The following is an 18,390-nucleotide window of genomic DNA, read 5'->3' on the forward strand; positions in this document are numbered from 1 at the left end:
TCTTTTTTTCTGGTATTGTTTTCTTCCATTTTCAAAGATTATATTCATATTACTATATTTTTCTAACATTGCATTTCTTCTAGAATTATACTTTTTCTTTTTTCTCTCATAGTAATTAGAATCTTTGAGCAGCTATGTTAAATATATCCTGTTTTTCAACTGTAATTTTTTGTGAATTTTATTCATAACAGAATTTTATTTTAATTTACAATGTTATATCCCAAATGTTTCATATCTTGTATGGGTTTAAATCCCCATTCTTCTACTTTGCAGATGTGTGATCATAGAAAAAACTCTTGTGCCTCAGCTTCCTCATTTATAAATGGGGGCTACAAATTCTAAATTACAATTTTGATTTGATAATTATCTGAAAATTCAGTTTTATTTCCTGAAAATTTGGTTTTAAAATTCTATAATTATGAAAATGATATTTTAGGTAAGTCAGAAAGGCTATATTTAGCTTGATAAGGAACATGTATTTAACACTAATTTTTTTTTAATGTATGAATAGAAAGAATTTTTAAATGTGATGAAAGAAATAATGAAGAAAGCATGCTGTTTGTTCTAGACAAGGACAGATTTATAATTGATTTCATGGGAGTAAATAGAAATAAATTTAGGCTTATATGTCTAGCACATATGTAAGTTAATAAATTTGCCTTTTATCGTTATTATCATTATTGAACAGCAAGACTCACAAATAATAATTAAAATTATGTGCAAAAGGTGCTGTGTAGTGTAAATATATTGCTTTAGGAGCCAATAGCAATAGCACGATACTAAGTTCCTAGCTTAATATTTTCAGTTTAAAATATTTTTTCTGTTACAGTATGATTTGTAAAAATCTTTCTAGAAGTCAGTTTAGAAAAAGAGCCTTAGAAATGTTTGCATTATTTGATCCAGTAATTAGATGATGACACCACATAGATTTTATGAATTTGTTCTAAAGAACTGAATATAACAATTTTTGAGTAAATATGTTCATTATAATATTTATTGTAATGAAACATTTGACATAGTTTAAAAATCTTAAATATGGAATCAGTTAAATTGTAGTTTGTCCAAATAGTAAGTTGTACCATATTTAAAAATTATATAGTGTACATCATAATCATTTGAGGGCTTTTCGAAACATGGATTTCTGCCGTGCCTCCCCACCTCCCCACCACCCCAGTTTCTGATTCAATAAGTCTGGGAAAGAGCTCACTAATTTACATCTCTAACAGTTCTGAGGTGTTGCTGATGATGCTGATCCTTTAAGAACCACAGCTCTAGGAGAATCTGGGTTGTGTAACTACTAGTCTAGGTGATTTTTGTCATCAGACAGGTCTGGAGAAACAGTGGGACATTTTGAGGTATGAGGCATTTTTGCGACCATTTTACTGAAAAGAAAACTTGAGTCTTAAGGAAATAAAGTGAATTATCCAGGACTATTTAGCCAGGAATTAGAGATCACACCCATATCTTCTGGCTCCAGATTCTGTGTTTATCTACAAATTTTAAAACCACTTTTAAAATTTTTAATTTGCCTACAGTTTTTTTTTTTTTTTTTAAGTTGTAGACAAAACTAATCTATGGTGTTAGGAACACGAGGAAATGGTTATTTAGGAGAAGAGTATAGTAACTGGAAGAGATCACAAGAGGGTCGGCTTCTAGATGATGGTAATGTTTTTTCTCTTGAACTGGGTGCTGGTTACATAAGTGCACTTCCTTTATAAAAATGTACAATTTGTTCATTTTCTGAATGCATGGTATACCTCAGTGTACTCCAAGGTGCCTTATGTTTTTGTGGGTTACATATCTATCAGTATTTATTGTATTACAAATTAAAACTGAGACTTAAAAAAAAAGTAGGAGCATAAGCATGCAGTCCATTAGCCCTTAGAGCAAGGATGACATCACATCATATAAACTTTAGAAAACTTCACTGTACATTTATGAGAGGATGAGAGTAAAAAGGCAAATAATGTTAACATATTATTCTGAAGATAAATTTGACTTCTAGGACCTTTCAAAGTTTAAAAGTTTCTGTACCACAGATAATACTGTATGCAAACAATAGTTAGTGACCCAAGAAAATTATAAAATCATTATAAAATGGCAAGTAAAGTAGCCCACTATATGGTCCCTAATTTTGTTAAAATAATTACAAAATTCTCCCCCAGAATCACATTTATAAACATGAATGCATCAACATTTAAAAAGATGATTGTATCTAGATGTTAGCAATATTTATTATCAGGCAGTAAAATTGTAGGTGATTCTGATTTTCTCCTGTTTTTTTTCTGTATTTTCCTAATTTTCCACAATAAAAATTTATTACTTTTATGATCATGAAAAAAATATTGACTTTACCAGGAGGCAGTTTTCTTCTTCATCAGTTTCTAGGGCTTATACTTTCTTGTGGAACAAGGAACATTGTTTAAATCTACATCTCTGTTAAGGATTTTAATTTTAGCTAAATTTGAGTAAAAACACAATTTCAAAATAAGGAACTTTATGTCTTCAAGTTTACTCTCTACATTATTAATAATAAAACTTCATATCAAAAATATATAATACCATCTTTACACAGTTCTATTTTATTTTATGACTTTATAGGAACTTATTCTATAAAAGAAAATGATCCATTTGTACTATACAATAAATAGCCTGCTGATAATGAGTTATCAAATTTTTTTAATAGGAAAAAACTCAGGCTGTGGAACTCTGGCAGACTGTTTCTCAGGAGTTGGACAGACTACACAAGCTTTACCAGGAACATATGACTGAGGCCCAGATTCATGTATTTGAAAGTCAAAAACAGAAGGTAATCTTGGATTTCATCATTTTCTTGTATATCAATAAGAAATTGCACTCTGAAGAAACTGTTTTAGAGGGGAACGCCTGAGACTCTGCCCTATAGCATTTAGATTTCTAATCACTTTATTATTTATGTTAATAATATATAGATCTTTGATGGTTACACTCTTGAACAGGTAAGCTAATTAGAGAACTGTACAGTGATCATTTGATTCTATAATGTCAGCAATGAAAGCTGAATTTAGTGCTAAAGAGCAACTTTAACATTATTTTGTATAAATAAACCTTCAAAGTTTTTATTTGCTTGATTTCCTACCTGACTTTTAAAACAAAACAAAACAAAATTGTTCATTAGTTTATGGCCAGTGAAGAAGCCTGCTCAAATACAGTGGGAACACTATGTAAAATCAAATGTTAATACCCTTAAATGTGACCTGTTACTAAAATAGGTGTCAATTTTGTCCATCATAAATTAATCAGAATAGAATTTTACAACAGGAAGTGATCTTAATGGTTATTAAAAGACTTTTTTCTACCCGAAGCAAGAATCATTCTACACTCTTTCAAAGTGGACATCTAGCTTTAGCTTTTGCTTTACACATCTATTGACAAGAACTCATTATCTCACAAGACCATCCATTCCATTGGGAAATCTACCTCTTTTATTCTTCTGTTGGTTCTTTCATTGCTAGGTGCATTGAGCACTATGGAGGAGTTCTAATTCTGACCTCTTTTCTATGTATTTTGAGAGGCAGCTCTTTAAATAAGTTGGTTTTCATACCTCTCTTCAGCTCTCATTTACAGACTTTTCAAATTCTGGTTAATGAATATTCCTATTATTATAATTATAATTAGAAATGTCTACCTAAAGAAATTGTAAAAATACTTACATGATGCTTTACAGTTTACAAAATGATTTTTCTTTACATGCCGTGGCTTGAAAAAACGTCCACATGTAATCAATCTGATTTGCTGGACTTTGAGATTTAAAAACCGTTTTTCATATTAAGTTCTTTGAGGGCTGTTTCCTCATTTAGATCACATTTAGATCAATCAACTAAGCCCACAAGGTTGGATTTTTGTTTTGTTTTCACTTGAATAATATCATTCTTTTACTATAGCTACATAGTTTGATGGGTCCTTATACAAGACTTTACAAATAACACTTCATTCTTTTTTCCCTGGTTATCTATTTAATTCTGTCATTCAGTATATTTACAGCCTCTCCCAACTTTGTGTCATCTGTACAAATAATGTTTAATAGAATCATAACAGCTAATCAAACAATTTTTAAAATGTGGGGCATGAGAATTTTTTTTTAAAAGGTGGGCAGTAACTCCTGTGCCATGGTTTGTATTACAGATTTTGAGTAGGTTTGAAAGTGACGTTCCAATATTGGACAAGGTCTGTCTAGTATTTAGAATTTCTAATCACTTATAATTTTTTATGATCTATTTCTTCGAGTTTTAAAATAATATTTAATAATTGATTTCTAGAAATAATTATTTGACAAAATAAACAGCTACATTAATTTCAGCATTGCCACTTTAATTTTTTGATCATTTAAAAAATTTCTTGTTTTTCAACTACTAATTCACACAATAGTAATAAGAAACACTACTAATTTTATCTAAACTTAGGCATAATGATTTTAGACTTGATTTTAGTTTAATTTTAAATATGGGTTATAAACAACAAAATGCTATTTATATACTCCCCTTACCTTCCCACTGTAGGATCAGCTATTTGATTTTCAACAACTGACCAAGCGACTTCATGTTACTAATGAGAACATGGAAGTGGTTAAGTATACTTACTTACATAAACTAGAAATTGTCCCTATTAATAATCATATTTATTTATGTTAATATAAATCAACAATAAGAAAGCATGCTGCATGAAATTAGATAATACTCTTTTTTCTTTTGCTTTTGCTTTCTCATTCAATAGCATGACACAGTTTACAGTACCTTTTGGAGATCTAACATCTCTCTGAAATATATCTTAATCTGGAAATCCTTTTAGGATTCTTAGTAAGGTCTCCTTAGACTAATCTAGACAGTGAGTTCCTCAAGAGTAGAGTACATGTTTAATTTTTTTTATTTCACCTGACACACTGCCAGGTATTTAATAAGAATAGTGTAATTGTTTAATGAATTAATAGCCCATTTCCTAAAAAGATTTAGGAAACTAAGGACCATGTGTTGGTATGGTACTCCTAAATTTCCCTGTAAGTTTTTCCTAAAATAAACAGAATTAGTCTTCCCAATTCTGCTCTTTACCTTCTTATTCTCTCACTTTTGTTTTCTTCACTTTCTTGGAATGTTATTTTTACCTCATTGTTGAGTAATAGAATTATGACACTTCAGGTAATTCCTCTCTCTTTCCCTTCTTCATTCTTGCTTAGTTACTCTGCTAATTCTTGCTAGTACCTAATAAAAATGTCTTTGTATAACAATGGATTTGTGCCATCAAAAGTAAGTATCCAATTTTATTCGACTTTAAAAATTTTTCTTTTTTAACCATGTAAAAATAATTAAACCAGTCTGTACCTATTCTGTTAACATTTGAAATGTCTAATCACATACAGTTTTTGATACTATATTATACTTTTTAGAGTTTTAAAATACTAGTACTCCAGAACAAAATGGTTACTGATTTCTATAATTAAGAAAGGCATTTTTTAATTTAATATATTTCTATATGGAATTAGTACTTTAACCTAGCATCATCATTATTCGTTACTTCTTCGGTATGTCTCCTAGAATTGGAATTATATCATTCTTTGATATATCATATCACAGAGCCCCTATTTTATTATGATTTTGATGAAAGAAAGTCATGGGAAAAGGATGTCGTATATTCCAAGGGAATACGTTAAAAATTTCTAAGGCAGAAGTATTCATGGTTCCAGGTCGGAGCTAAGAATAAACTGGATACAAGAAAACTGATAAAGAAATGGCATGATAGATAAAAGAGAGTTTTATAAAAATATAGAAAAGACTATATAGGTGGTTAAGATAAAAGTAAATGATTGAAAGAAATTTTAAAATTTAAATTGTTCTTAATGTATATAATAAATAGCAAACAAGACTGATAAGTATAAAGGGAGCAAGCAAAGTGATAAGATCTTGTACATTTCAAAGAGCATTCAGAACATAGTTATTGGGGCAAGTATGAGTCAAGATCAAACTTGAAGAAAAGTGCCCTTTAAAAATCAAGCAGTTTCCCTGGCACAAGACAGGGATGCCCTCTCTCACCACTCCTATTCAACATAGTGCTGGAAGTTCTGGCCAGAGCAATCAGGCAGGAGAAGGAAATAAAGGGTATTCAATTAGGAAAAGAGGAAGTCAAACTGTCCCTGTTTGCAGATGACATGATTGTATATCTAGAAAATCCCATTGTCTCAGCCCAAAATCTCCTTAAGCTGATTAGCAACTTCAGCAAAGTCTCAGGATACAAAATCAATGTACAAAAATCACAAGCATTCTTGTACACCAATCACAGACAAACAGAGAGCCAAATCATGAGTGAACTCCCATTCACAATTGCTTCAAAGAGAATAAAATACCTAGGAATCCAACTTACAAGGGATGTGAAGGACCTCTTCAAGGAGAACTACAAACCACTGCTAAATGAAATAAAAGAGGATACAAACAAATGGAAGAACATTCCATGCTCATGGGTTGGAAGAATCAATATCGTGAAAATGGCCATACTGCCCAAAGTAATTTATAGATTCAATGCCATCCCCATCAAACTACCAATGACTTTCTTCACAGAATTGGAAAAAACTACTTTAAAGTTCATATGGAACCAAAAAACAGCCCGCATCCCAAGTCAATCCTAAGCCAAAAGAACAAAGCTGGAGGCATCACGCTACCTGACTTCAAACTATACTACAAGGCTACAGTAACCAAAACAGCATGGTACTGATACCACAACAGAGATATAGATCAATGGAACAGAACAGAGCCCTCAGAAATGATGCCGCATATCTACAACTATCTGATCTTTGACAAACCAGACAAAAACAAGAAATGGGGAAAGGATTCCCTATTTAATAAATGGTGCTGGGAAAACTGGCTAGCCATATATAGAAAGCTGAAACTGGATCCCTTCCTTACACCTTATACAAAAATTAATTCAAGATGGATTAAAGACTTACATGTTAGACCTAAAACCATTAAAATCCTACAAGAAAACCTAGGCAATACCATTCAGGACATAGGCATGGGCAAGGACTTCATGTCTAAAACACCAAAAGCAATGGCAACAAAAGCCAAAATTGACAAATGGGATCTAATTAAACTAAAGAGCTTCTGCACAGCAAAAGAAACTACCATCAGAGTGAACAGGCAACCTACAGAATGGGAGAAAATTTTTGCAACCTACTCATCTGACAAAGGGCTAATATCCAGAATCTACAATGAACTCAAACAAATTTACAAGAAAAAAACAAACAACCCCATCAAAAAGTGGGCAAAGGACATGAACAGACACTTCTCAAAAGAAGACATTTATGCAGCCAAAAAACACATGAAGAAATGCTCATCATCACTGGCCATCAGAGAAATGCAAATCAAAACCACAGTGAGATACCATCTCACACCAGTTAGAATGGCCATCATTAAAAAAACAGGAAACAACAGGTGCTGGAGAGGATGTGGAGAAATAGGAACACTTTTACACTGTTGGTGTGACTGTAAACTAGTTCAACCATTGTGGAAGTCAGTGTGGCGATTCCTCAGGGATCTAGAGCTAGAAATACCATTTGACCCAGCCATCCCATTACTGGGTATATACCCAAAGGACTATAAATCATGCTGCTATAAAGACACATGCACACGTATGTTTATTGCGGCACTATTCACAATGGCAAAGAGTTGGAACCAACCCAAATGTCCAACAACGATAGACTGGATTAAGAAAATGTGGCACATATACACCATGGAATACTATGCAGCCATAAAAAATGATGAGTTCATGTCCTTTGTAGGGACATGGATGAAACTGGAAAACATCATTCTCAGTAAACTATCGCAAGGACCAAAAACCAAACACTGCATGTTCTCACTCATAGGTGGGAATTGAACAATGAGAACTCATGGACACAGGAAGGGGAACATCACATTCCAGGGACTGTTGTGGGGTTGGGGGAGGGGGGAGGGACAGCATTAAGAGATATACCTAATGCTAAATGACGAGTTAATGGGTGCAGGAAATCAACATGGCACATGGATACATATGTAACAAACCTGCACATTGTGCACATGTACCCTAAAACCTAAAGTATAATAAAAAAAAAAAAAATCAAGCAGTTTCCAACAAAAAATTTTCTGATTACATGAATAAACTCATTAAATGAATAGATTCTTATAGATGTAGAATAAATTGATGAGTATGCAGTGAGTAAATAAACTGTCTTTCAATATAATTTGACTAACATGGCAGAGTAGGACACCCTGGACACTCCTTCTCCCCACAGATAAACCAATTCAGCAACAATTCATGGACAAATTTCCTTTGCAATAAGTCAGAAATGAATGGAAATGTTCTCACCTCCTGGGGGATTGGAAAACCAGACTCACCAAAGCTAGCAGGGAGATTTGAGACCCTCTCTTGCTAGGCAGCCTGTCCCCAGTGCCATGCCATGTGATCAAAAAGAGACCCCTTAGCTCCCAGCTTCACCCAGGGGAGGGAAGGGATTAGGTATGTGCATTCATCACCCCAAATTTTCTGAGGGTGGTCCCCAGAATACTGGTCTCTATCTTGCCAGTCTCAGAGCTCACAGATCCAGCATAGTCTGGCCAACCAAGGGAGAATGGAGGCATTGGTTTGGACTGACAGATGGCATTGGTCCTGTGCTCTTCTCAGCACAGAGTAAGTAGATGAAAATTCAGTTCTCAGCTTTCCCCTAGGGAGGGGAAAAGTTGATCCAGCACTGCAGCTTCTCTAGGGCAGCCTAGAGAAACAGCATCTGTCTCAAGAAGCTCTAATAGTTCCAGCATAGTCTAGCCACCTAGGGAAGAACAGAGATAGCAGATTGGGCTGATACATGCTATAGTTCCCTACCCCCCAGCTCATCACAGAGCAAGCAGACAAAGCCACGGCTGCCAGCATCTCCCTGGGGAGGGAAAGAGTTGGTAGAGGCCTGCTGAATCTCGGCCAGCTGATTTGTGGGGGTCTTCTCTTGTATGACACTAATCTATGAAGACTGGGAGAGGTGCCTGCTTTCTGTAATGTACGGACGTGAGCACAAAGTCAAGGAAAAATGAAGAACCAGCTAAAGATGTGCCATACAAAGAAATAAGATAAATCTCCAGAAACCAATCCTAATGAAAAGAAGTTATGAATTACCTGATAGGGAATTAAAAATAACTCTCATGAAGATGCTCACCACAGTTAAAAGAACAATGCATGAACAAAGTGAGAATTGCAACAGAGAAAAAATATTAAAAAGTAGCACACAAATTATGGACCTAAAGAACACAATAACTGAATTAAAAATGGAGTTGGGAAATCTAGATATTCATATTCAAAACATGATTTTGGACCCTTATCTTACACAACACACAAATATCATCCCAAAATGGATTAAAGACTTAAATCTAACACCTCTTACCCATAAAGTTCTTAGAAGAAAACCTAGGGGAAAAGCCCCATGGCATCGGTCTTGGCAACGATTTCATGGATATGACACCAAAAGTACAGACAGCAGGAAAAAAGTAATCAAGTGGGACTACATCAAACCAAAAAGTTTTTGCACAGTAAACAAAACCAACAGAGTGAAAAGGCAAACTATGGAATGGGACAAAATATTTGCAGACCGTATATCCAATAAGGGAATAATCTCCAAAGTATTTAAGGAATTTCTATAACTCAGTAGTAAAAAAACAAAAGACACACAAAAAAGCCTAATAAGTTGATTTTTAAATGAGCTAAGTACTTAGATATTTTTCCAAGGCAATGGGTATGTGAAGAAATGCCCAATGCTCGATGTCACTAAACATTAGGGAAACACAATACTAAAACTACAATGAAGTATCACCTCACACGTGTCAGAGGGATTATTATCAAAACAAGACAACACGTGTTGAAGAGAATGTGGAAAAATTGGAAACCTTGAACATTTCTGGTGAGATTGCAAAACGGTGCATCTGCCATGGAACAAAGCATAGAGTTTCCTCAAAAAAATAAAAATATAACTACCATATGATCCAGAAATCCCACTTCTGAATATTTATCCCAACTTATTGAAATTAAGATCTTGAAGAGCACTCCTATGCTTATTGCAGCATATTCACGTTAGCCAAGATATGAAAACAACCTTAAATGTCCATCAAAGAGGAGTGGATTAAAATGTATAAACATACAGTGGAATGCTATTCAGCCTTTAAAAAGAAGGAAATTATGCAATATGTGATAACATAAATAAGCTTTGAGAGCATTAAATGAAATAAGCCAGTCACAGAAAGACTAAACACTGTATGATTTTACTTACACGAAGTATCTATACTAGACAGATTTATAGAAACAGAGATTGGAATGGTGACTTCCAGGGCCTATGGTGAGAAGAAATGGGGACTTACTAATCAACACACGTGAAGTTTCGGTCAAACAAGATGAATAACCTCTAGAGATCTGTGCAATATTGTACCTGTAGTCAGCAATAACATATTGTACACTTAAACATGTTTTAAAAGTGTATAACTTATGTAAGTATTCTTACTACAAATTGATACAAATAAATATCTTTCTTTACCAATGCAAATTAGTAATATGCAACAGATATGCTCTGACATGAATGGTACATAAAAGAATATATTTCTATTTATTATGCTGTAGATATAATTTCACATTTCCCATAGGTTTACTTTACTGAAATGTTTTTTAAGATTTGCCCATCTCTATAATTTACTCAAAAATATTTAATTGCATACTAACTATCTTGCATGAAAGTATAGGTTCTCTAAGTTGCAAAAATGCATCAACCGTAAGATCTCTGTCTCCCTGGTAAAACAGGCTGACGTATGAAATAATCAGTGAAAAAGGTGCTAAATAGATAATGGTTGAAAAGGATGCTTCCCTACACCTTCTTGATCTCCTAATTCTAAAATATTAATATAGTACATAATTTTCTTTATGGTCATAAATATAGAACAACAATGCCATATTCAGATGCAGTTGTGAAGCTCTTACTAGGCTTGCTAGCAAGTTAAGCACCTTGGTTTCCAGCACTAGATTCTTAAAATGCAGAATTTTAGCTTATACTTCTGTTAATTGCTCTATGTAATCTATCTTTGAGGTGTTCCCAAATGGTCAAAAACACAAGCATTAATTATGCTAGTGCCAAGACAGTATATATAATAAAACACTAGTTGTGCCTGTGATGTACTCAATCATGTGCCAGGCCCTAGGAGTTCTGGGAAAAGCTGATCCTTTAAAAAGGCTCATATTTTAGTCAGGAATACCTACACTTTAATATTTAAATTTAATGTGCAATGTAACGGCATGTATTAAGTTTTATCAAAGTGCAGAAAGGAAACAGTTAATTCTACCTGAGAATGAGTAAACCACACATGGTATTGAGGAATGGATGCAGGCAGAATGACATCCTGGGCAGAGGAAAATACGATAGTATGTTAAAAATATGAAGTCAGTGAGCTCAGAGCATGAGAGAAGCACAATGAAAGCTCTCTCAGGGACTTTAGTTGGAGAAATTTAAGCATGATATGTTGGGACAGGATTAAATCAAAACTATTAAAATCAATCGAGAGCAGCCATAATATATAAAGAAAAGGGATAAGGAATTTGTATCATCATGGATAAAACCAGCAGTTATGGAAGAAAATCAATTCCCTTAGGAAAAGTTTTTCTACATTTAGAAGACTACTTCATATCTTACTATGGATTTCTCCAGAAGCCGACCTTCAGGAAAAAGTTCCAAAACGTGTCATTTATTTAGTAGGTAATACCAGGGAGCACCAGTAAGAAGGTGGGGAAGTGGTACCAAAGAAAAGAGAAGACAGCCAATAAACGGCTTTTTAAAATTAAGCAAGTTAACACTGTGAGTAACTAAAACTTAATGAATTCTGAAAAACAGTATAGAACACAAGCCTCAGAATTATTTCACCCATGCGAGAAGTGAGTTTGGGTTTTTTATATACCAGTTCCCTTCAGACATGTCAGGCTGCTCAGAACAGGGTAGAACATTAGTTCTATAACATGTACAGCTTTATGCACAGGTGGATAGATGACCAAAGAGATTCAGATAGCCAAAGAAAGCCCTCAGACAGGAATGCAGGTGTAGGTAGTTTCAAGTGAAGCAGGTATCCAATGAAGTAGTAAAGGCAAGGAAAGAAGGCCAAGGTTACGTTTTACCCTCAAAAAATCTAATCGTTATCATAAATCTCATTAAACTTTTTTTCTACTTGTATGTCTAATGTGTCATCTTTAAAGATACAGTTATTAAATATTCTAATACTGATTCTTTTTTTTTCTTGTGGCAGACTAACCAACAGTTTCTGAAAACAGTAACTGAACAAAGTGTGATAATCGAACAACTCCGAAAAAAACTTAGGTATTTTCAAAAATGAGTTTCATTATTTCATTGTTAGTTATTTTTCTTCAGGGGAGCTAATGATGCTATAATTTTCCCCATGGGTGTTTTTTTTTCCTTCCTTTTGTTAAGCTTCTGCCAATATCTTCTTGTGTATATGATCTGTTAGGATGGGAAGAAACTGAAATCAAGATTATTATTTGATAACTGTGATATACAGTCAGACCTCTAAATACACAGATGTTCAAGACCCTTATATAAAATGATAAAGTATTTGTATATAGCCTATGCACATCTTCCTATATATTTTAAATAATCTGATAACTTATAATACCTAGTACAATGTAAATGCTATGTAAATAGATTATATACTGTATTGTTTTAAAATTTTTTCAATCTGCAATTGGTTGAATCCACGAATCGGAACCCACAAATCATTTGAGCATTTTTTCATATACCTATTGTCCATTTATTTGTATGTCTTCTTTTGTGAAATGACTATTCAGATATTTTGCCCATTATTTGTTCTTTTTCTTCCTCTTGAGTTGTTTTAGCTCCTTATATATTCCAATTCTGGTTATTAATCCCTTGTCCAGCAGGTAGTTTACAAATATTTTCTTCCATTCTGTGGGTTTTTTCATTTACTTATTGTTTCCTTTGCTGTCCAGAAGCTTTTTAGCTTGATATGATCCCATATGTACATTTTTGCTTTGGTTGCCTGTACTTTTGAAGTACTCCTCAAGAAATCTTTACCCAGATGAATGTCTGGAGTGTTTCCGAACGTTTTCTTCTAGTAGTTTCATAGTTTCAGGTCTTAGATTTAGTCTTTGATATATTTTGATTTGATTTTGGTATATGGCAAGAGATAGGGGTTGAAAATGCGTTGACTGTAAATGCATTGATTTATTTCTGGGTTCTCTGTCTGTTCAGTTCATCTATGTGTCTGTTTTTATGCCAGTACCATTCTGTTTTGGTTACTATACGTTTGTAGTATAATTTGAAGTCAGTTAATGTGATGCCTCTAGTTTTGTTCTCTTTGCTCAGGATTGATTTGGCTATTCTGTGTCTTGTTTGGTTTCCTTTAAATTTTAGGATTTTTTTTCTATTTCTGTGAAGAATGTCATTGGTATTTTGATTGCATTTAATCAATAGATTTGATTGCTTTGGGTACTATGGGTATTTTAACAATATTGATTCTTCCGATTCATGAAGATGGAATATCTTTCCATTGTTTTGTGTCATCTTCAATTTCTTTCATCAGAGTGTTACAGTTTTCTTTTAGAGTTCTTTTACTTCTTTGGTTATGAGTTCCTGAGTATTTTGTTTTATTTGTAGCTATTGTAAATGGGATTACTTTCTTGTTTTTTTTTTCAGACTGTTCAGTTGGCATATAGAAATAATACTGATGTTTGTTTGTTGATCTTTTTTTTATTTTTTTTAGTTTTTTTTATTATACTTTAGGTTTTAGGGTACATGTGCACAATGTCCAGGTTTGTTACATATGTATCCATGTGCCGTGTTGGTTTGCTGCACCCATTAACTCGGATCTTTTATGTGGCAACTTAATTTATCCAATCTAATAGTTTTGTTGGTTGAATCTTTAGGTTTTTCTAAACATAAGATCATGTCATCTGCAAACAAGGATAATTTGACTTCTTCCTTTCCAATTTGGGCGCCCTTTATTTCTTTCTCTTGTCTAACTATTTTGGCTAGGACTCCTCATACTGTGTTGAATAACAGTGGTGAAAGTAGGTATCCTTGTCTTGTTCCAGATATTAGCAGAAAGGCTTTCAGTTTTTCCCCATTCAGTATGATATTACCTGTGGGTTTGTCATACATGACTTTTACTTTGTTGAGATATGTTTCTCCTATACCCAGGTTTTCTTTAGAGTTTTTGTCACAAAGGATGTTGAATTTTATCAAATACTTTTTCAGCATCAGTTGAAATTATCATATGGTTTTTGTCTTTTGTTCTGTTGATACATCACATTTATTGATTTTCACATGTTGAACCATCCATGCATCCCTGGGATGAATCCCACTTGATCATGAAGAATGATCTCTTTAATGTGTTGTTGATTTGAGTTTCCTAATATTTTGTTGAGGATTTTTGCATCTGTGTTCATCAGAGATGTTGGCCTATAGCTTTCCTTATTTTGTTATGTCTTTGTCTGGTTTTGGTATCAGGGTGATACTGACTTCATAGAATAAGTTTGGAAGTATTAATAATTTGGAAGTATTCCTTTCACAATTTTTTGAAATAGTTAGAGTAGGATTGGTATTAGTTCTTCTTTAAATGTTCGACAGAATCCAGCAATGAAGACATCAAGTCCTAGTCTTTTCTTTGATGGGAGATTTTTTATTGCTGCTTCTATCTCTTTGTTTGTTATTGGTCTATTCAAGTTTTGTATTTCTTCATGGTTAAATCTTGGTAGGTTGGATGTTTCTAGGAATTTATTCATTTCTTCTACATTTTCTAATTTATTGGCATATAGTTGCTCATAATAGTTTCTAATGATATTTTGAATTTTTGTGGTTTCAGTTGTAATATCTCCTTCATCTCATTTTATTTACCTGAGTCTTCCGTATTTTTTTCTTAGATTGGCTAAAGGTTTATTGATTTTGTCTTAAAAAAACAACTTTTTTCATTTTTCTTTTGTAGTTTTTAGTTTGAATTTTATTTATTTCTGCTCTTCTCTTTATTATTTCTTATACTAATGTTGAGTTTGGTTTTCTCTTGCTTTTCCAGTTCTTTAAGATATATCCTTAGGTTGTTTATTTGAAGTTTTTCTACTTTTTGATGGAGGTATCTATTGCTATAAACTTCACTTTTAGTACTGCTTTTGCTGTATTTATAGGTTGTGATATATTGTGTTTCTATTTTTATTTGTTTCAACAAATTTTTAAATTTCCTTCTAAATTGGTTAATTGACCCAGTGGTCATTCAGGAGCATATTGTTTAATTTCCTTGTGTTTGTGTGGTTTTCAACTTCTTCTTGTTACTGAATTTTAGTTTTATTCCTTTGTAGTCAGAAAAGATACTTTATAAGATTTCAGTTTGTTTGAATTTTGGGGACTTGTTTTATGGCCTAATATATGTTCTGTCCTTGAGACTGTTTCATATACTGAGAAGAAAGACATATTTTTCACCTGTTGGATGAAATATTCTGTAAATGTTTATCAGGTCAATGTAGTCTATAGTACAAATTTAATCTGATGTTTCTTTGTTGATATTCTATGTAGATTATCTGTCCAATTCTGAAAGAGGGGTGTTGAAGTTCTCAGCTATTATTTTATTGGTGTCTAACTTTATCTTTAGTTCTAATATTTGCTTTATAGTATCTGGATGTTCCAGCATTGAGTACATATATATCTACAATTCTTATATCCTCTTGTGGGATTGACCCCTTTATCATTATATAATAAGATTTTTGACTCTTTTTACAATTTTTATCTTGAAATCTGTTTTATCTGGTGTAAGTATAGCTACTCTTGCTCTTTTGGGGTTTCTGTTTGCATGGACTGTCTTTTTCCATTCCTGTATTTTCAGTCTTTAGGTGTCTTTATAGACAAAATGAGTTTCTTGTAGGCAGCATATGATTAGGTCTTATTTTTTATCTATTCAGCTACTCTTTTTTTATTGGAGAATTTAGTCCAGTTACATTTAATGTTATTAGTAATAGGTAAGGACTCACTACTGCCATTTTGTTAATTTTTTTCTGGGGTTGTATTGTTGGTCCTCTCTTCTTCCTTTCTGTTTTCCTTCGTGTAAAAGTGACTTTCTCTTGTAGTATATTTTAATTTCTTGGCTTTTCGGGTTTTTTTGTATCTATTATAGGTTTTTGTTTTTGTGGTTACCATGAGGCTTGCAAATACTATAATCAATTGTTTTAAACTGATGACAACTTAACTCTGATTATAAAGAAAAATAAGCAAAGAGAATTTAAAACTCCAACTTTAACTTCATCCCCCCGATTTTTGATTTGTTGTCTCTATTTACATATATTTTATATTGTCTATCTCTTCAAAAGTTGTAGTATTTATAATTTTTGGTAAGTCTGTCTTCTAGTCTTCTGACAAAAGATATTAGTGGTTTATATACCACCATTACAATTAAAGGAGTCTAACCGGAGTTAGAATATTCTGTATTTGTCTGTGTACTTACTATTGCCAGTGAGTTTTATATCTTCAGATGATTTCTTGTTACTAATGAACATCCTTTTCTTTTGCATTGAAGAACTCCCTTTAACATTTCTTGTAAGGCAGGTTTGGTGTTGACAAAATCCATAAGCTTTTTTTTTTTTCTGTGACAGTTTTCATTTCTCTATGTTTGAAAGACAATTTTGCTTTTACATATTATTTGCTTCTCTTCTCTTGCTTCTTTTAAGATCCTTTATCCTTGACCTTTGAAACTTTGATTATTGTATGTCCTGAAGTAGTCTTATTTGTTTTGAATCTGCTTGGTGTTCTTTGACCTTCTTGTACCTGGATATTCGTATCTTTCTGTGGGTTTGGAAAGTTCTGAGTTATTATTTCTTTGAATAAACTTTCTACACTCATCTCTCTTAGTACATGCTCTTTAAGACCAGTAACTCTTAGATTTGCCCCTTTAAGACTGTTTTAAAGATCTTGTAGGCATGTTTCATTCTTTTTTTTCACCTCTGAGTGTGTATTTTCATATAGCCTTTCTTCAAGCTCATGGATTCTTCCAATTGATCAGTTCTGCTTTTGAGAGAGTGATGCATTTGTCAGTTTTTCAACAGAATTTTTCAACTCCAGAATTTCTACATGACTTTTAAAAAATTATTTCAATCTCTGTCAAATTTCTGATGGGATTCTGAATTCCTTCTGTTATTTTGAAACTTGTTGAGCTTCCCCAAAACAGCAATTAATACTTTGAATTCCTTGTGTGAAAGGTCACGTATCTCTGTCACTCTAGGATTGGTCACACTGGTGCCTTATTTAGTTCATCTGATAAGTCATGTTTTTCTGGATGTTCTTCGTGCTTGTGGATGCTCATTGGTATCTGAACAATGAAGAGTTAGGTATTACAATTTTTGCAGTCTTGGCTTGTTTGTATTCTTCCTTCTAGAATGGGCTTTCCACGAATCCAAAAGAGATTGAGTGTTTTGACCTAACCCTGCAATTATTGCAGCCATTTCAGAACATTACAGAAGCCATTTCAGAACATTACAGAAGCCATTTCAGAACATTACAGAAGCCATTTCAGAACCATTCCTAGGCTTAGATTCCTAAGCCTGGGAATGCTGCAGCTCTTAGATCCTCCTACAAACACAGACTTGCTAGACTTCGGTAAGATGAGGGATAATTCCCTGGGTAACCAGGCAAAGTCTCTTACTCCTTCCCCAATCAGAAGGAGTCTCTCTGTGCACTGTGCTGTCTGGAGTTTGGGAGAGGTGACGTGGCCACTCTCATGGCTACTACAGCTAGCACTACACAGAGTCACACCTGAATCCCTGCAGACCAGTACAATACTGGGGCTAACCCAAGGCCTCCAGCCACCACTGCCTGATGTTTATTCAAGGCCCAGGACCACTTCAGTTAGCAGGGGGTGAATTCTGCCAGGATGGGGTCCATCCCATCAGAGGAGTGGATTCTCTTCTAGCACAGAGTGAGCCTAGAAACCCATCCAGGTGCAAAAATCTAGAATCTGGGACTTCAGAAATCAGCTTGGTGCATTTACTGTGGCTGAGCTCGTACTCAAGTTGCAAGACACAGTCCTCTATACTCTTTCTTCCCCTTTCCCTGAGCAGAAAGAGTCTCTTTGGAGCAGTACTGCCTGGAGTTTGGGAAGGGATGACACAGGCAATCCTTTGGCTGCCACTGCTGGTCACACTGTATTGTACCCTAAGTGTACTGCCTCTGAGACCAGTGCAGCACCAGGGCTTGCCTTAGGACTGCAGTCCCTGTGGCCTGACTGCCACTTAAATTTATTCCAGGCCCAGGCTACTTTAGTCAGTGGTGGCGAAGGCAGCAGAGACTTGGTGTCCTCCCACTGGGATGGT

General features: G+C 33.9%; 1 protein-coding gene across 2 annotated transcripts in view; it reads left to right on the top strand.

Annotated features, from left to right (window-relative positions):
- The window catches only part of SCLT1 (sodium channel and clathrin linker 1), a 202,696-nt gene that overhangs the window by 77,343 nt on the left and 106,963 nt on the right, over positions 1 to 18,390 (top strand). For both annotated transcript variants that reach the window (XM_030815705.1, XM_030815704.1), the window contains exons 7-8: positions 2,687 to 2,809; positions 12,315 to 12,385. In XM_030815705.1, the coding sequence (XP_030671565.1) occupies positions 2,687 to 2,809; positions 12,315 to 12,385 (194 nt within the window). The remainder of the gene's footprint in view (positions 1 to 2,686; positions 2,810 to 12,314; positions 12,386 to 18,390) is intronic.

Source organism: Nomascus leucogenys, chromosome 7b, assembly GCF_006542625.1.
Source record: "Nomascus leucogenys isolate Asia chromosome 7b, Asia_NLE_v1, whole genome shotgun sequence".
NCBI classification, from domain to species: Eukaryota; Metazoa; Chordata; class Mammalia; order Primates; family Hylobatidae; genus Nomascus; species Nomascus leucogenys.